The following is a 20,489-nucleotide window of genomic DNA, read 5'->3' as shown; positions in this document are numbered from 1 at the left end:
TATATTTATTAATTTTTAAAAAAAAACTCTGATTTTAAAATAACTCTATAATAAAATAAATACAAATAAGAAATGGGATAACTAGATATTGTAAAATGCTAATTAAAATATCACCAATTTAACCAATTACTTTTATCTGATTGTCTTAAAATCAATTTAATAAATACAATAGCTCTAGAACTATAGAGATTAATAAAATTAATTTGATAAAAAAAAATACTATGAGGAATAATCTAAGTGACAAAGACTTGCTTTAGTATTGAGAGTAATATACTTTTTTATCTACAGTATTCAGTATCTTGTTTTAAATTACAAATCAAGAGACATGTGCTTTTAAAAAATTGGCCTGTCAAAAATCATGTATGTGTATATAGTGGTTTAATAACACTGTCGTCATTTTGACCAATATTATGATTTTAGGGTTATATTAATTATTTTAGATATATATATATATAGATTTATATTGTGAGAATTTTTTTTTTCATTTTTTCATTTTTTCATTATAGGAGGGGGTTTTTTTTTTTTTAAAATATTCTATAACAACAAGTTAAAGAGAAAATTTTAATCTTTTGAGCTGAATTTATTACAACCAGTGACGTATGGATGATTTGGTCTCTTACTCTAATCTTATGAATCGTTTACTTTTGTAGAAATACTAACCTCTTTGGATGGTTAAAAAGAGTTGCCATTGTTTTGCATGTTTGAACTTTGAACATTGGCCTTTTCTTATTCTAATTAAATTACCATGCTTTTTCCATTTGACCTTACTGAAACATATGAAGCATGCCACTTCATTTAATAAACATAAGAAAAGATTATAGCGAAGAACACATATTTCTAATGCATAACATGGTGCATGAACCATGGAAAAGGAATATATAAATTATTATGGGAAAGATTATTAAATGTGCTGTTTTAAGTAATAAACGTTGCAAACGACATGGTGCATGAACACAAGACATGTTTTAATTTTATTCTATTTATATATATAGTTAGTACTGTTAGGTGTTGAGGGATGGTTTGTACTGTTAGCCGTTGATCATTGATCTATACTCATTTCAAAAGTTATTTAAAAAAGCAAATATTTACTATACGTCATTTTATTTATATATTGATACCGGTAAATTTTTTAATAATAATAATAATAATAATAATAATAATAATAATAATAATTATTATTATTATTATTATTATTATTTTGGACGAAGACGACAAGCGCTGCCCCACAAAAAGATGTCAAAAAGGCGAGGGCATGTATGATGGTGCATCGATTCGCATTTTGAACGACTCTTAGGAATTTACCATGTGGGGTGAGTTAATATACGAAATAATTAAAGTCTGTAACATGCGCCTAATATGATATATCAATAATTACAACCCCACAATGATAAATCTCCCATGCCTAGCAATCATTAAATGTTACGGCTTTTCTCACAGGGGACCATGTGAATAATATCGATATAGTATTTCTACAATTTTCTACCGTATGTTGCATAGTATTATACAATACTATGACATGTGGAATTTAACTTTACATCACTCACCCATTATTCATGGTAACTTCCACTAGGATATCAAGTGATTGTCTCAATTATTTATTTTCATGGCAAGATAATACAAATTTATGATTAAACATATTCATATTCATTTATTTGGTTTTTTCATAAATTGACCTAGTAACTAATTCAATAATATTGATCAGATTCAACATCATTAGGATTTTATTCATCCCACTGGGTTAGATTTCTCATCTTTATAGGATTAGATCCAAGTTATTTTTGGGAAAAACCCAATGAGATTATAAATATAAATATTCTCACATTTATTGCTACAGCACTCTTTACTTAACGTCCTATATATATTTTTTTATTACTTACCATCTACTTCTGTCAAAATAATAAATAAAATAGTAATAAATAAATCAAATTAACAATATCCATTATTTCTCATATATCATAATTTCATTATTAAATCAACAATTTTTTCTAACAATTTCATTATCTTACTCATTAGTATTATTATTATTATTATTATTTTATAATTACAATAAACACACCTATCAGAGACATGCACTGTACACGTGTGGGAAGCAGAACTCAATGCCGATCTACATGTTCTCACTTTGCGTGGACATGAGATTCGATCTCGGATCCTTCCCGAAACAAATGCCTTACGAAAGAACCCCAGTACCAATTGATCCAAAAACTATTAGTTTTTATTTAGTATTATTACATATTACTATTGTTTATTATGTATTCTGATTTATTTCATTATTGTAATTAGTGGATTTATTCAAATTTCATCCATTTGTAGCTCAGGTAAAATTTTTTTTTTAAAAAAAAAACTCTTTCTCATTACTCAATCATTATTAATATCCTAATTTGAAAGAGTTAGAATTCTGATTTTGTGTCAGAACGTACGAATTAAAATTAATTTTTTATTAATGAATAAGTTCAATTCAAACATTTTCAATCTCAAAATATGAGATTTTTCATCCTGATACCCTGTTTTGTTGTAGTGCATATGCATGAATGTATATATATATACATACAATAAACCGCAGCATATTTGTTTTTTTCCATCTGAGTCACGCATGACCACCTTCTCGAACAAAGGAAAGATGAATTGAACAAGCATAATAAAAAGATTCGCAAAAATAAAAGAAAAAGGTCCCATACTCACCAACCATAAAAAAATACATGATCCAATTGCAAACCTCAAACTTTTTCCAATGTCGTTTTTACCAAAACTCCTCAACATACCCACATAAATAAATAAATAAATAAATAAATAAATAAAATAAGAAGCCAAATCAAAATCTTCCTCTCGCTATCTAATAAACCCCACGACATTCCGGCACTCTCGCCAACCCCCACGTTCAAACCCTGAACTAAAAAGCCTTTTTTTATTCAAAAGCTCTCCAAAAGGCGGCTGCTCTCAAGTATAACCTGCTTCTTTTTTTCTTTTTCTTTTTTTCTTCTTATATATGTATGCATTTATTATTCATTGCTCTAGAACTAAGCAAGTCTCTGTAGGGTTAAATTTCTTAATTTTGCTATATATGCTTCAAGGTGGTGCCCATGGCTGATGAAGGAGAAGAGAAGGCTCATGTTGATCATCATCATCATCATCATCAGATGGTCTTATCTGATGAACATGTGGCTCAAGAAATGTCTGTAATGGTGTCAGCTTTAAGTCATGTTGTTGCTGGACAAAGAACAGGGACTTCTTCTTCTTCTTCTTCTTTATCATCATCTTCTACTTCTGTTGGACTAAAGAGACTTAGAGAAGAAGAGTTATCAAAAGAAATGGATTTTAGATATCAGAGAGCTTTCAATGAGTTTGGGACTTGTCTTGGTGAACCCTCTTCTTCTTCTTCTTCTTCTCCAACTTTGCTAGGTAATTCATTTGATTGAGAATTCTTTTACTTTTGTTCATTAGCTAGAATTAATGCATCTCTGTCATGGTTTTGGAATTGGAGATATTTTTTCCTTTAAAAGAAAAAAAAAAGAAAATTGGAGAAGAGTAATCATAGAAAATATCCAATTGTTTTTGAATCTTCATACATATCCCTGTCCCTTATCTTGATGACAACAACCACTTGTCTCTCGCCTCTTCCGTTCTTTGTTCTTTTATCAGTTTTTTAATATATTTAATGAATATTATATTATTCTTTTTCCCTTTTCATTATGAAAACTACCTATTTGATATTCATAATATTATAATATAGGCATTGTTCCAATATTTCAAAACCCAACAAATACTTAAAATATTCATGACCAATCTTTATAAATCACGTAAAATGTCACAAAAGACTTTTATTACACAATTACATGAAAAGTAAATCCCATAGTAAACACACTAAAAATCTATGTCTCTCCATTCCATAAACTAACATCAATACACAATGCAGCAAGAGTGCAAAGCCATCAACAAAGCTCTTTCCCAGCTCCTCCACCACAACCAATGAGACCACCACCATCACCACCACCACCACCACCACCACCCATGCAATCATCACCATCACCTACAAACCAAGAAGCAGAGGAGGAGGAACTTCCAAGGAGAAGATACAGAGGAGTGAGGCAACGTCCATGGGGCAAATGGGCGGCAGAGATCCGAGACCCACACAAGGCCACACGCATTTGGCTCGGCACCTTCGACAACGCTATCGACGCCGCCCGTGCCTACGATGAGGCTGCTCTCCGCTTCCGTGGCAGCCGGGCTAAACTTAATTTCCCGGAGTTAGCTCGTCTCCGGCCACCATCTCCCCCTCATCCTCCACTTCCACCTCATCATCCTCAACAGTACTTATCAAGGGACTATGTTGAATACTCCAGGCTTTTGCAGGGTGTTGGAGTTTATCAACGAACTCCACCTGCGTCTCTTTTGGATCAACTCTCTTCATTCACTTCTTCTCATTCTCATGACCATTACCAACATGCTTCTTCTTCTTCTTCTTCTTCTTCTTCTTCATCTTCTTCTACTAATGCTTCTGCTTCTTCTTCTTCCTCTTCTGCTAATCCTCCTTCTTCTTCATCTTCTTCTGCTTCTGTTTTTTATCCTTTTTATTATACTCCGAATGGTGGGCAGTGAATCAGTCATGCAAGAACTTTCTCTTGTTTGGCCATATAAATTGTTATTTATTTTTTTTAATTTATAAAAAGAACTGTTGATACAAAAAGGACACACAAAAACAAAAAGAAGGAATGTTGGTTGTTATTTGATTTGATTCATTTGGATAAATAAAATAGAAACAATTTGATACTGATATCTTCTGTCATAAGATCAAATCTTATTTATTGTTTTTTTATTTTTGCTTTCTAACTTTATTTTTTTATTTTTATGTACATAAATAAAATTAATATTTTAATACAGCTGTGCTACCACTTGTATGAGTTGAAAGTTTGAATTTTTTTTTAAAATAAAAATAGGAATATTTTTAGTAAAACGCCTAATATTAATAGACCAAAAAGACCCTTGCTCTCACATTGGATTGACAGAGAGTACTGTTTATCGATTTTGTGTTTAACGGGTTCCCGGGTGGCAAACCTGCAACCAGAGACGATTTGGAGGATATTTGAGTCATTTAACAGATAGGTCATCTCTCGTCGGTTGCGGAATCGGAAAATACTGTTGACATTTTATTATATTACGGCGTGTAATAAAAGTGTGATGTTATTATATTTTTTCTATTGTGATTGGGGACACGTGTCGAGTTTTTAATAGAGTCTGGACAGTGATTCTGGTTCGAACAGAGAGATGAGTTCCTATAAAATGGCGCAGCACCCAAGTGACCCAACTACTTCAGTGTTTTTCTCTCCCGCTCGCGGTCTGAGGGGCGAAGCTTGGGGGCGCAGCCATGGCGGAGTACTCCGCATCTATCCCGCTGAATAGTGATGCTGATCCAGAGGATCCGGAGAGGTCTTCCTCCAATTCCTCTGCCCGCAAGGTTCGGTTCCCTTGATTCTTTCATCTCCCTCTGTTTTTGGAATTTCGTTATCTGTCGTATAATTCGTGAAATTTGGGGAAGTTTGAATTTGGACTCTTGGATTTTTACTGGATTTTTGTGGCTTGTGATCTTATGTTATGTGTTGATCGGTTTGATCCGTTTCGGATTATAGAGTGTAAGAAATTTCAGGGATTTGATATGATCATAGGAATTGGTTTTGCCGTTCTCGTAATTTGGGGAATAATAAAAGGTCGGTGAGATTCATGATAATCTATCAATTGAAATGGATAATTTTTATGGACTATCTCATTTATTGGCTACTTTTTTAATTTTTGGTTATTCTTGATTAGAGGATAGAGTGAGGATCTGTATTATTTGAATTTTTGTGTTTTATCACTTTTAAATTTATAGCTATATGCAATCAGAGGAACTGGTAATTCTTTTTTGTTGAGAAATGATTATGTTAATCTTGTAAAACTTTATGAATGGAGTGCGAGAAATTAGAAGAAATCAATATAATTATTTGAATTCATTTTAATAATCTTGTAATTCCAAGGAAGCAGAAGGCTAGAGAGATCTGTGATAATCTAATACATGAAATCAAGTATTTGCAAGGAATAAGTGATATCATCTGATTTAGTGAATACTTTATTTCCTCATTCATGATTAGATGAGTGGATGAGGGGCTGAATGGTTGGTATAAAGAATAATTGATTGCGTATAATTTGCTTTCATGAATTTTATGATGTCTAAATTTTTTGTTATATGCAATCTGGGAAATGAGGTGATTCTTCTTGTTGTGAAATGATTAATGTTCATCTTGTAGAATTTCCACTCTCACTGATTAATTTGGTAGGGTAGTGCTGTCAACATTAGTTAATTGTGGGGGTTTCACTAAGCTGTCTGGCAAACAAGTGTCATTAATTTTTCTCCCTTAATAGTCTTGATCTTCTACTACATAATGTTCATCACTTATAAAAATTACTAACAATTATATTGCTATATTATGTTTAAACACCTTCTTAGTTATTAAAGTGCCAGGCCACCATCAATTCATTATGTGTCCTTATGAGTATAAAAATGGGTAAGTGGTGGTGCTATATATTAGATGCTTAATTTTTCTCAAACATCCATGGGAAAAACATGAATCATGTATTTGATCTTTTTATAATCAAGCTAAATGACTAAGTGTGCACTTTGTGAGATCATTTCACGACTTTCATATTCTTCCTAACCAGGCTTGCTTTGCTGTTCTTCAAAGCTGGATTTCAAGAAAATTTATGACTGGATGGTACATTTTTCATAGGGAACATATTGCTGAAGTATTTTTATTATTAAATTTTTTACACTTAACTCTCCTTTTACAATTATTGTTGCAGTGTGGTTCTTTTTCCAGTGGCTATTACATTTTTCATTACCTGGTCGTTTATCCAGTTTGTGGATGGTTTCTTCAGTCCATTATATGCCAATCTTGGAGTTCATATATTTGGTACAGTTTTGTTGCAATTTGTAAATTATTTTTGTAGATATTATTGCCATTCAATTTACTATCTGATCTTAGTGCCTAACTATGAGAAATCTTGTAATATTAGTTTGTGATTAGACTATATATGATTAGTCTATATATGGTTAGCTATGTATGGTTAGTAAATATTTGATTAGTGTCATGTTTAGATAATTGTATATTTCATCTCTTTTCCTTCTAGGATTTGATTTGCGTAGATGGTACACAGCTATATAAGCCTTTGTAAAGAGATCAGGCAATGTAGCTTTTCTTGAGAATTATTCTTCATAGTAGTGTTTTTCATTGTCTCTTTCCTTCCATTATCTTTTACTAATGTTCAATAATAAACCACGGGTGGTCACTTAATCATTATTATATAGATATATATATATATATATTGTGCTTGGTTTGAGACCAAAAAAATGTAGGTTTAAGAAAATCTTTTTTTGGAATTGGTCTCGGGGAATAATTCTTGTATAAGCTGACCATAGTTGGCTCAATAATTCTAATAAAAAATAAATATTTTAAAATTAAAATTTATTTTCAATTAGTAATAGATTTTTTTATTAGCATTGATTTTTAATAATTAATAAGTAAATATATGTATTTGAATAATTAAATCTTATAAAAATGGATTGGTGAGATATGTTATGGGTTGTTTGGTTGGAGAAGGTGAATAAGCCACCAACCAAATATCCCCATAGATGTAATCTAAGCAATATGACCATTTTCAACATATTTATTTTTTATGAGATTGGATCCTTTTCCTATAGTAGTGCTTTGACCATTTACACAATAGAGAGCTAGTATTCCACTTTGGGTTCAAGAAATTTTCCTAATAAAATGGTTTGGCTATATCTCTCAAATAAATAAATAAAAAGAAAAGGAAGAAATGAATAGTACTCTGAATAAAATCTAAAATATTGGTCATATGAACGCATATGTTATACCCATCACCTCCATTGATTGCATATTTTTTTGAATTTATGGATGATATATAGGTTTTCTAGTTTCAGCTAAATCTCTTTTTGCTGCAAAACTCACCAAAACCTTCTTGATGCTAGTGTGATTCTTGTCTTGGTAATTATGATGATATTCATGTGTTTTGTTGTTGTCAACATATCTCTATCTTAAATCCAAGTTAAGTTTGCCGAACTTAGTTTAGTGTTCAATCATTTTATTCTGCAGGTGTTGGATTTTGCAACATCACTTGTGTTTATATTGCTTGTTGGTATATTTGTCTCATCATGGTTTGGGGAGCTGGTGTTTTCTCAATTGGAGAATGGTTTATAAAGAAAACGCCACTTGTGAGGCATATTTATTCAGCATTTAAGCAAATAAGCACCGCCATTTCTCCAGGTATTGCTACTTGTTTGTGATTTTCATAACAATTGCACATTCAAGTGAATTGATGGTTGTGTGAAAATTTTTGGGGCCAGGAGCCTAAATTACACCAAAACTTTAATCATTATAGATATTGACCATTGGATGTGTTAGGACTGTTTACTTTCATACATCCTTTTTCTTATAGGGGTTGACTATTAAATGTAAAGAACCGCACACCGTTTTCCATTCATTCACAATTGGTTATAATCATTGATCTCCATCTAACGGGCCATTTTATGACTGTTGGCTGGCCTTCTTGCATGTGTATATATATATATATACTATAAGTGTCTAGGGCTCACCGATCTATCTTCTCATCTTGGAACCTGCATAGTCCTCAATTCTTCGCCCTTGTGAAAACTCTACCTTATCTTTTTATTTTCTCGTCTTCATTTCCTTTTAATGGGTTATATTTGAGCACAACTCTTCGCCGAACATGCTAAGGAAGGAGCTGTCTTTCTTGAGTTAGTGTATCCTAGCATTTGGAGTGAAGCTGTTAAATTTGCACGAAAAGGGCTACTTCAGTGTTAAGGCAGTGTTAAGCACTCTTAATCTCAGGCCAAGATATTTGATTACTTTTAAATCATTATCATTGTCTTTAATTGTTGTTTATGCATGCTATAATTGTAGGTTATATCGCAAAAATCAAATAACATTAAAAGGGCATGCGGAAGCAATAATATATTTGCGATATATATTCTAATTGTTTTAATGAGCATCTTTATTTAATTAAAAGGCCTAGAAAATTACCTCTTAATGATTTTTCTTTCTTTTTGATCGTCGAACTTATCTCGATTGTCAGTAGATCTCCTAGCGCCCGAGCGAAAGTTCCACGCCTCTAGATCCTGCCCGGAATTAAGAGACAATCTCCTCTTACTTCTCCAAATAGCGGCTAGGGGTTAGAGGGAAGAGAGCTGAGGGATTTTTCTCACTAGAGAATTAATTGAGTCTTGTCTATAGTTGGAGAGAGTCATATTTATAGAACTTCATAAAATATGATAAACATCATTCAATCATGAAGTTCTATTCGAAATATGAACGTTCGTAATATGATAAACATTACCGTAGAAGTTCTATTAGAAATATGAGTCTTAATGTAACTAAAACCACTTTTATCTTTGAGTCCTCATAATTTTGATTATCTATTCGACTCCATCGAATTTAAATCAAAATTTAAAGTTAAGACAAAAGCCCTAGACCAATTTACAATTTCACTCATCCCATGAGTGAAATTGTAAATTGATAATTCTACATACTCAAAAGCGAGGGCCCGATTCTTTATCCCTTTAAGCGTGACTCCTAGGTTCGTTCCGATTGGCAATGAGAGGATACCAAAGGGCGTGGGTGACACCTAGCCCGACCCCAGTGGTCCCACGTCGTAGCCTAATTGAACACGAATGAGTAGATCATTACGAACCTTTCCGATTATGATTACCATATGTGTATAAACCTTTTGTCCTTGTATCCCGACAGGGTGAGAGCCATGGTAATTGTCAAACTCATTTGAACTCGATTACATGCAAAATAACTATAATGGGGTGAGATTACCAAACTACCCTTCGTTTCCCACGATTAGTTTAGTCTGCCTTGGCTAAGGTCTTCTAATCTCATATACTTATAGTCGCATAGGGATATTGACTCGTTTACTTGAGAGAGCAGATTCCTTCTTGGTGATCACTCACAGGCTGCTACTGTCAGAGCGTGAGTCGCGCCGAGTCGGCCCTACCAAAAGGTGAGCCGGGCCTAACAACTCTAGTAGCGAGACTGAGGCGTCACAAGTACATTGTGATCATGATACTTGGTCTAAGGTCCACTCGTATGATCATAACCAACAATCGATCATTAGCTGTCGAAAGGTAAAATCCATGTGATTGGATTGTTGCGAGTCATATTCGAATACACCAATTCCCAATGATGTATTTATGACATATGCTCTCACTATTCCATAGTGTTCAACTAGCTACTCTTTTGTCAAAGTATATGTCATACAAATCCTTACGAACCTTTAATGCCCAATTAAAGATTCTACGATTTCGCGAACTATTATTTTAAGTGTATAAGTACCAAACCCTTCTAGTGCTCTTCTCTTTTATCCCACAAAAGAGTAGAAGGTTTAACTTAATACACATGGACTATGATATTCAAAACTAATTATAATGCCATCACAAGATTTATATGAACATCAAAATAAATGCCTATTTAATAAGAATAAGAATGTATAATACAAATGAAATGCCCTAATACAAGTATCCTCGTTGGCATTCGAGGGCATAATCCTAACAATAATAACTGTCTTATAACCAATCCAACAGTCTAACACTAAATTACTATCATGATAATGAGCATGCTTGCTTGAATATTATTGCTATATTTTCAAGTTCAGATCTGATTGTTCACTTGCTATCATTGCTGTGAAGTTATTGTCATAGTTCTTAGTTTGTTGAATTTTGTCCTGCTTTATAAGATTAACTGTGTTTTAGCTTACCCTTGACTTACTAATTATCTGATTGATGCCCTGCAATTGCTATTGTATGATAATTGATATTATATGACCTGTTCAAATCATTGTTGGCACATAATTTATATTTTGTTGGTTCACACACTTTATGGATTGCGTATTACCATTGGCACTTGTGTATATATATCCTATTCTGATTCAATTTATTGATGCTTATATTTTCTACATATACCTAGATACGAGATCTTATCAAAGCTGCTTATCTCTGCTTTGAATTTAACTACGGGTTCTTACTCTGTTTCCGTTGCAACTACTTCCTGATTGTGTGCTTTCATTGCTTGTAATTGTCTATTTATTTATTACTGAATTTTAATTTTGATTATATACCCTTTCTATTCCATCATCATACTTTAGTTTTCTTATTAGCTAAAATTTGCCACACTAGTTGCCCTTTCACATTTGATTTGCACTACACTTTGCACAATATGGCTTAAACACAATCTAATAGCTCTTGTAGACCCGCCAAATTTGACTGGAAGACAAACTTTAGAGGTGGAAGAGCCAAGCTGAATTTTGTTTCTTCTCCTTAGGACTTTACTCTGTCCTTAAAAATCCTGCTGACTTTGAAACTTCTAATTTTGGTCATGATGGACTTCGCTAATTATCTATCTCAACCATTGACCAACCCCCAACTTTAGCACCTACTAGTAAAACTTTGAGGAGATTGATTTCCATTGCAAGCTCTGGATCTTTAGTATTTTTTCTAATTGTCTCTACGATAAGTACTTTGCCTTTAAAATTGCTAGGGACATTGGCATACTTTAGAAAGGGAAGATGGACTTGATAATGCTATTAGGATATGATATCTTAGCATAGAGTTTGAAAATTACAAAATAGTAGATGGAGTTGATATGAGTGAATAGATTCATACCATTGTTTAAAAAGGCGAACGAGGCATGCGCATGGTGGCACGAGGCGAGGCGGTGATCGCTTGCCTCAGGCGTCGCCCCCATGGTGGGTGGCGCGACCCTACGACCCAACCCGAGTGAGCGCTCCGCCTCGGGGAGGTGAGCCTCGAGGCGGAAGAGGCGTACGCCTCGTGAAGATAAGAAAAGAAAATCGCGGATGACTTTGAGGTGGTGGTGATGGCTTTCGGTGGTGGCGGCTTTTTCGGTGGTGGTGGCTTTGAGAAGGGAACGGTTGCGGACTTGCGAAGACTGGAGAAGATGCGGACGGTGGCGGATGGCTTTGAGATGGTGGCGCACTGGCGTCTTTGAGTTGTTGATGAGAGGAAAGAGACAATGGTGGAGGCTAGGGTTTTTTAACCATCATCAATTCAATGGATCATCAATTCAATGGATGAGATTATTCTAAAATAAAAATTAATTATAAAATATATATTTTAATAATATATCAAAGATGTTCACTACCTATCTCTTTAGTTAAAAAAATATTAAAAATATTTATAATTTAAATACTAATTTAACACTAATAATTAATATAAATTAAATATTATTCTTTATTCATTATCTACAAATTATTCAAAAATATTTTTTGATATGAAATCAAAACAAAATCAAAACTAACTTAAAATGAACTATGAAATAACTTTAAGTTAAAAAAAATATGAAAACCAAAGACAATAAATCATTTTATTAAAAATTTTATGACTATTTAATTTATTTTATCAATTATTTTTTATAATTTTCATTTTTTGTTGAGGCTTACGCCTCGGACCGCCTCGAGACTTACGCCTCGCCTCATAAAAAGCAAAAAGCAGCCTCGAAATCGCCTTTTCGCCTTTTTAAACCTTGATTCATACTAGTTAGGATTATCTCGATGCAGTCAGAAATGTGGTATCGTGTATAATGAGGGTCGCATTATCTACATCCTACTAAACAAGATCCCACCATCTTGGCTTGGTTTTTGCTATTTTTCTTAGGCACAAAAGTCGATTCTTTAGACCTTGTTGGAACCTATAACTCTATTATAATTGAGAGAGCAAAGCGAACATTTTTTTGAGAGTTTAGAACCTCATGCTGAGTTGAGCCTATTTGGTGAGTGTGGTGATAGCTCTAGGAGCTCTCATTCTTCCTTTAAAAGGCCGTCATTATTTCTACCCAAAGAGATATGTCAAATCTAAGGAAAAACCGCTCATGTTCATTATCATCCTATCTCACACCCTAAACCTCCTGTCTCGAAGTCTTCTGAAAAAACATGTAGTACTGTTGTTTATGGTAGGACAAATCATATCACTCAAGATAGCTTCTTCGAAATACTAAACTACGTGAAGAAAAAAATGTTAATCCTCCTAAACTACAAGTTAATATCCTTGAAATGGGTGCGCTTCCCTTTGAGACCCTAGTTTAGGTTAGTTGCGTTTATCTCTTCTGTTAACCTAGCTTACCAAAACCTAGAGTGGTGATTAGAATTTGGAGCTAATGTCCACGTCTATGCGGATCGTTTCTGGTTCTTAATTTACTAGGTCTCAAGTAAAAGGTGTGTAACCCTTGGAAATGGGTCGATGTAGCTCACGTGCTAGTGAAAGGCGTATTGACTTGAAGATGACATTTATGAAAGTCCTACCGTTCTAGATGTTGACCACGTGTCAAACATTAGGAGGAACTGATTAGTTGATCACTTCTCGTCAAAGTGGGTATAAGATTGTATTTAAAAGCTAATTGTCTTGTAATCTTTAAGTCGAAATAGTTTTGTAGGAAAGGTTTTTTATATGATGGTCTTTTTCATACTCGATGTTTATGAACCTTTAAATCTTTCAATTAAAAGTTACCATGTTTTTCTTTTGCTGTATTGAACGTTGAGTCTTGTGATATTTGGCATGGATGATTAGAACATGTGACTTTTGGAACCATTAGAAGGTTTATGAACCTTGATTTAATTCCAAAGTCTAAGATTGACCAAAGGTTCCAAATGTCAAATACGTGTTCAAGCTAAACTTCTAATAAACACTTTCAACAAGCAATGATAGGAACTCATATTTGAATTGGTTCATAGTGTTATACTGTGATACTCAATAGAACTCCTACTAGAGCTAGAACTCCCACTAGAGCTAGGAACTCATGCTTCATTACCTTTATCGATGATCACTCTGAGTTCTTGCTTTACTTATCTCGATTAGATCTAAGGATGAGGCCCTTAGCAAATTCATGATTTTTCAAAAGTGAAGCCAAAAACCAATTAAGAAAACCATTTAGTTCTTACTATGTCGATAGAGATGGCGAATATACCTCTAATGCTATGTTTCAGTTTTGTAAAGAAAATGGCATCATCCATGAGTTAACTACTCTATATACACCTGAGTCTAATAGAGTTGTTAAAGAAAAAAGCATAACTTTCTTGGGCGTGGTGAATGCTATGTTGTTAAGTTCTAGAGTGCGAGGAACTTGTGGAGGAGGTATTGCTCTTAGTTTGTTTTTATTAGAGTGTGATTTCTTTTTAAGAACCAAAGTACTACAACACCTTATGAACTTTAGAAAGGAAGGACCCCACATTTCGACTTCTTTAAAAGTGTGGTGTCTTGCCAAGAGTTAAAATTCTTGAACTTAGAACTAGAAAGATTGGTCAGAAACCCTAATATTTTTATATTTGTAGGTTATGCTCTAGATAGTAATGTTGGAATGTTCGTTGGTAATCAACTCAAAAGTGAGTAAAATAGCTAGGTAGACTATCATTGAGGCTAGAGTTGCAATCTACTTTGAGAACATTTTACCTCTGAAGACATATTTTACAAAATCTCTCCCAGTCTAACGCACAACTATAGGAGGACTTTATTGGGTGTATGTAGTCTTCAACCAAGGGGAGGTGTTAAGATGTGATTGAAGGTGTCTTAGTGGCAGCTGTCACGGGGTTGATCTGCTAGATCGGCATCGTGCTGTGATTGGCTACGCTCGTCACACTAACCTAGCATTCTCCTCCGAATGGCCTTAGAATTCGGTCGAAAAGAAGCGAAAGGACACCAAGTATGAAGAGAAAAAAAGTAATTTTCATGAAGTGGAAAAGTTTGACTATAGCAGAAGGCCACACAATTCTCGCTTGCGCTTCAAAGGCTCCTTGCCCAGCATTTATAGGCGAGGCCCCGAGACTTGACCATTCTTGGGTGTGGCAGTCGTGTTTTTCGGCTATGCACAGACGTCGACTGAGTCGACAATGTGGCGTCATCACCGGCCGTCTGTGTCGGCGTCGCTAGCCACACCGCGTCATCAGGCGCCTGCTGTGCTTGAGCGCCCTCTGACTAAGCCTGCTTGTGAACCACCTTGTTCTTGGGACGGAGACACTATGCCTTACATGACGCGCCCTTGCTTGGTTTTATGCAGTGCCATCTGGCGCCATGCACCTCGTCGACCTCTCGCGTCGGTAGAAAGCCCATACCGCTTCGCGTCGGTGGCCTTACCGAGATCACGCAGGCCTTGCAGCCGTACCTTTCGGTATCCGATCCATGACCCGCCTAAGTCATGGGTATATACTCTAGACCAATGTCTTAGAATATTTTTGGCTTCTCCCGGCCTAGCACTGGCGATACCACCACGCCTTGCTCGGTCGTTCTTGGCGTCAGCCTGGTGATGTGCCCGATTTACGCTTTTGGGGATTGGGTTGTGCGGGATGTCGTACCCAGTAGTGACCGAAGTGTGGTGTCCGATTGTAGCAATCGTACTACGGTTGCTCGTCCTCGACCATCGTCTCGGTCGAGTGATCCCGATCCGCCCGCTAGGGGCGGGACGTTGCAAAGCCTCGCTACAAACCTTCCCCCCCTGAAGAGCCTGCCGCCCTCGTTGGTTGAGCTTGAAGGTACGCTTGAATCAACTCCTCGAATTGCCTAAGAGTTGTTGTGTCCTTCTCCCAGCTCGCCTTTGACTCGGGGAGATCCTTCCATTGGACTAGAAAATAAGTCCGCGGTTCTTCTCTGCCCTTACTTACTTCCGATCAGGAATCTTTTCGGTAGTCGAGTAAATTCCTTCCCTGCGGTCGGGCGCTATGCCATCGACAATTCCGACTCCGAGTCTTTGTTGATCGTCGTGAGCGGGGTTTCAAAAGCTCGCATGAAAAGTTGGGTATAATTTCAACCTTTCGGGTAGGTTGACATATAAAGCTATACTACTACCAGCCTGCGTAATCTCGAGCGGTCCATCGTACCGCGAGATCAAACCCTTGTGAGACATCCTTCGGTCTGATTTCTTCCACGCTGCGGCGTCGACTTGACTCGCACCGATCTCCTATCTTGAACTCGAGGCCTCACTCCGTTGGTCGCATATTTTTTCATTAGCCCTAGCGGCCTTTGCTAAAGCTATCTCTCGCCTTCTCGCATTATCTCCTATCGCTCACAGTGCAAAATTATGCTGCTGACAGACACCCATTGCCGCGCTCAGCTTAGCGACCTTTGGTGGAGTGAGAGGCTGAAATCCATATGCTAGCTCAAAAGGACTCTAACCGGTTGATGAGGGATGATGTGGGTTGTAAGTAAGATTGCGGCGTGTCCGATAGATCAAGCCCGATCATACGGGAAGGCGGGGGCGTAATGGCGGAGATACTCCTCGAGCAGCGCATTGACTCGCTCAAATGCGCCCGAGTCGATGCGAGGATGATTGGCTATAGAGAACTTTCCGACTCTGTTCCTAATAAACCCTGAACAATGCCATCTAGAACAGTCCGATAATCCGAGGCGTCTCGTCGCTCACTGAATGTCTTGTGGCTGCAGGAAAGAGGCTGTTGCTGCATTCTTGGGTGAGGCGAGTAGCTTGTGTTGGAATGAACCATGACATACTTAGCCGATCGACAACCACCCATAGCCTAGTGGAAATGTCCTTGACTCTTGGGAAAACCGAGATGAATTCCATGGAAATCGACGCCCACGGTCGCTCCGGAATAGGTAGCGGTTGTAGCAGTCCGGCTTTCTTCCTCTTCTCCGGCTTATCTTGCTGACACACATAGCAAGATTTGATATAGTCTCTATATCGCCCTCCATATACGGCGATAATGGTGTGCGGGCGGAAGTGCCTTCATCGCTTTCCTTACTCGGGTGGCCCGAGCCTCCGAGTATCATGGTCTTTCGCCATTCGGCAGATCGGGAGCTTGCCTCGATAGGCGTGAAGATCTTTGCGCCTTTGGGCGTGAAAGCGACCCGTCCTCGCCCGATATCGGCGTACTGAGTCGCTCCTCGGCGTCTCGTACTATCTTGATGCAGGGCGTCGGTCTGTCTGCGACCTACATGATCTGCGTCAGCGGATCAAACTCCCGCATGAGCCCGGCGTGGCTGCATCTCCACCACTTGCACTACATTGAAGAGGATCCATGACTTTGGTTATACTGTCGGGCTTGTGTTGCCACTCAACGTGATACTCCTGAAGAAACTCCTGCCATCGAGCCTATCTCAGGGAAAGCATCTTACGGGTGCGTAAAGTAGGTGTTGGCGACGTGTCTTGATCACGAAAATGTGTTCCTAAGAGATAGACTCGCTGGCACCTAGAATGATAGATTACACTGACATCTCCTCTCTCGTATGTCTTTGAATACTTTAGCTACTGCGTCCTTAAAACTTCCGACTTTTCAAAGGCCACCGGATGTCCCTCCTGGACAAGCATTCCGCCTGACCTTGTCGAGATCGTCGGTGTGTAACTCAGGGTACCTCAAAGTTGGGAAGTTTTCAACATGGGTTACTTTGGAAATGGCCGTCTTTAACCTGAAAGCTAGCTCGATCCTCGTCCCTAACCCTGCGGCGGTCCTTGCTTTAGCGGATCGGTGAAGGGTGTCGCCACCTTGAGTATCCCATGATGAACTTCCGATAGTGTAGCCAGCAAGGAATGGGTGCAGACTACGAGACTTTGCTAGGTGTTGGCCGGTCGAGGATGCCTCCATGCTTCACGTCCATCTGGACATCCCTTGCCGAGATTAATTGCCCGAGGGAACTTGATGATATGATGAGTGAACTTCATGACTTCTCGACTTGATGTAGAGTTGGTGTTCTCATAACTTCTGAAAACTTGCACGCCCTCGAGTGGCGTATATGGTCCTCATGAGCTACGCTATACCATGACTTCATCATCGAGATACATATTCTCTTAAACAAAAAGAAATAGTGACATAAACTTGATTCACGTAGTTGTTTCCTGAGCAAAGAGTACATCATCGTAGGTCTGAGGAGGAATAAAGAGAGCAAACAAAGTGGGAGCAGAGACTCGGTCTCTATTTGGACCGCTCACAATTCCATTGGCCAGCCTCGGCCCGATCTCCTCAGCTGCGAGTCAGTAGCACCCACAATCGAAACCTCTACATCCAAAGGCAGGTCCCTCTGACTCGGGACATAGCAGCCACATCGTGGCTGGTCCTCCAGACGGTGCCGCAGCACCACCTTGCCGGGGCGTCACTTACATGGATGCGTCCGGGATCACGACCACTAGTGAGCCGCGAGGATGCCTCGCAGCCACACGCCTATAATTCCTCGTAGCCTTGAGGAACCTCGGCTTTATGGGCGTAGGCTACGGATTGCTCTTAGGAGTCGGCCGGTTTGTTGGGGTGCTGGGACCCCTGACATCTAACGCCATGATGAGGGAGCGTCTGCGTGTCGCACTCGTCGACACAATGGCGGAAAGTCGTATCATATTGCCGTGCGTCCACCAGTGCTCTGAGGTCTTCCACGCTGGCTCTCCGATCCGGTCCAATCTTTCGTCCCGAGCCCAGAGTCCCGTCGTAGCCCGTATGTCTGACATCAGCTGACCCGAGCCAGTGGGTCCCGCAGCGTGATCTCGGCGCCTCCAATGGGCGGGCCCAGCGAGGTGCAAAGACGCTCGAGATTAACCTGAGTCGAGGAGTCAGCCTGGCAGGCGAGCCGAAAGCGATAATGTAGAGCTACTGGATGCGATCCGCGGAAGCAGGGATAATAGAATGCGGACTAAGGCAGGTCCCTCACGATGCACCTGAAAGTGGTTTACAAGCCAAATAATGCAAATAAGATACAAGTCTTACTCATGCGACGAATAAAAATAACACGCAGTTTTTCGCGTACCTACAGGAGCGGATGTTTGGCAAGTCCCGCGATTCTGAGAATAAGCCCCGAGAGACAGCGCCGATCCTGGGCGAGTTTTCTCTGCATGAAAGGAAAATTCGCGCAGTACACAGTGAGCGCACGAGGGCCCGGTGGGATCGCGAGAGCGAATAATGCGGATATAGCGAGAATAGTGATAATTCGAGACGAGAATACTGAAATGATCGAAATACTGAAACACGCGTGAGCATACTGAGACATGTACATCTCACGGCCGATAGCAATCAGCGATCGCGAAGCTAGATCATCGTATGGTGAAAGTGCCCGAGCGAGCGCTGTCAGCGATCGCGCGCGGATCTTGACCCAGCGATCGAGAAATGGACAACGCGCGTAATGTCGGTGGCGTTACTACGGAGAAAACATGTGTACATGGCTGGGACACTTTGCTCTGCCTAGCGTTGGGTGAGCCGGTGGAGATGTCACTAAAACTACTGAAAGATCGAAATATGAGCCGATAGGAGATCTGAGGGTAAATAATGCATTAATAAAATAAATAAATAACATAAATATCACGTAAATAATAAATAAGCGAAATGACTAAACAATACGATAATTAAATAATAGTGTGCGAAATACTGGAATTACGGTCACGAGGCACGTACATCTCCGAGACTCTGAGGTGGGTTCACGAGTCGAGACTTCATGTTCGCTCACGGTTACTACCCAAACGCAGAATAATCTAGCTTGGGTTCACGAAAATCTTGGGCGGGCTTAAATTACAATTATAGCCCGAGACTAATTCAACGAAATAAAGAGTTCAAAAGTTAGCATGTTAATAGAATAACGCCATGCACCTTAAAGAAAGTATGTTATCTACGAAAATAAAGTACTTAACTCAGCTTGCCAAATATATCAATCCAATGCGATTTGACATGCCAGAGTATCTGATTCGTGCTAGCCATTAAAAGGTCACAAGAAAAATTACGCTAAGCAAAATAAAATTCTCCATAGAAAGCTTTAAAACATAACGCGGCCTGGTCAATTATACAAGATTACAAAATCAATACTAACCCATGATTACGAATATATATATATATATATTTAAATCTATAATGCGTACACAAACATTAAGTAATTCATTTAAATTGATACATAAAGTGTATAATTTCTCAAGAAAAGGATTCTATGTCGACATGCATGCGTACCTATATATGTATAAACATATGTATGTTTACACTGATTAAACGTCTATTGACCAAGGATGAGTTGCTATCAAGGAGAGAGTGTTTTTGGAGAGAGAGGATGAATTCGCTTCACGGATAAACAGCCTTTTAAAAGCAATTCTAAACCGCGATAATTGTAGCCTCGATCACTCTCGATAGAGACAGGACCAGGAAATTAAAGAGAGCATGGAAACAAAAGTGGGGCTCACTCACAAATTGTCTTGAGTCAGGCAACTAGTCGAGCTCGCGAGTCTCACTCCTGCAAACATTACAATGTCGTGGCGTACTCCAGAAGTAGGTCGATGTGCAGGGCCGTCGTAGTGCGAGCAGTAGTATGTCCACATACTCAGGAAGCCCAGCTGTCGAGTCCAACCGTCGCACGCAGTGGATGGGAGTTCCATTATGTCTTGGTCTTTGAGTCTTGTCTTGGTTCCATCGCCGTCTCCACTTCTTAGCAATACGTAACTTCC

At 38.1% G+C, this 20,489-nt stretch overlaps 1 protein-coding gene and 1 long non-coding RNA gene across 2 annotated transcripts; both read left to right on the top strand.

The window, feature by feature from the left end:
• The first annotated feature begins 3,080 nt into the window (after positions 1-3,080).
• LOC120259539 (ethylene-responsive transcription factor ERF110-like) lies at positions 3,081-4,640 on the top strand. The gene is made up of 2 exons (XM_039267162.1): positions 3,081-3,399; positions 3,914-4,640. The coding sequence occupies exons 1-2, from the start codon at positions 3,081-3,083 to the stop codon at positions 4,594-4,596; spliced, it is 1,002 nt and encodes a 333-aa protein (XP_039123096.1). The 3' UTR covers positions 4,597-4,640.
• Positions 4,641-5,359: 719 nt separating this feature from the next.
• LOC120259397 lies at positions 5,360-8,189 on the top strand. The gene is made up of 4 exons (XR_005536103.1): positions 5,360-5,452; positions 6,691-6,743; positions 6,832-6,941; positions 8,145-8,189. It is a non-coding gene; the product is annotated as an uncharacterized LOC120259397 (long non-coding RNA).
• The last annotated feature ends 12,300 nt before the right edge of the window (positions 8,190-20,489 follow it).

The sequence above is a fragment of the Dioscorea cayenensis genome, chromosome 4 (genome assembly GCF_009730915.1).
Source record: "Dioscorea cayenensis subsp. rotundata cultivar TDr96_F1 chromosome 4, TDr96_F1_v2_PseudoChromosome.rev07_lg8_w22 25.fasta, whole genome shotgun sequence".
NCBI classification, from domain to species: domain Eukaryota; kingdom Viridiplantae; phylum Streptophyta; class Magnoliopsida; order Dioscoreales; family Dioscoreaceae; genus Dioscorea; species Dioscorea cayenensis.
The sequence above is the reverse complement of the archived record's forward strand: the minus strand, read 5'-3'. Positions and strand labels throughout refer to the sequence as shown.

Excerpts from the sequence above, each read along its gene's own strand:
- LOC120259539 (XM_039267162.1), top strand. The coding sequence starts at position 3,081 with ATGGCTGATGAAGGAGAAGAGAAGGCTCATGTTGATCATCATCATCAT. Across the intron at positions 3,400-3,913 it reads TTCTTCTCCAACTTTGCTAG|CAAGAGTGCAAAGCCATCAA; the intron begins GTAATTCATTTG and ends TACACAATGCAG.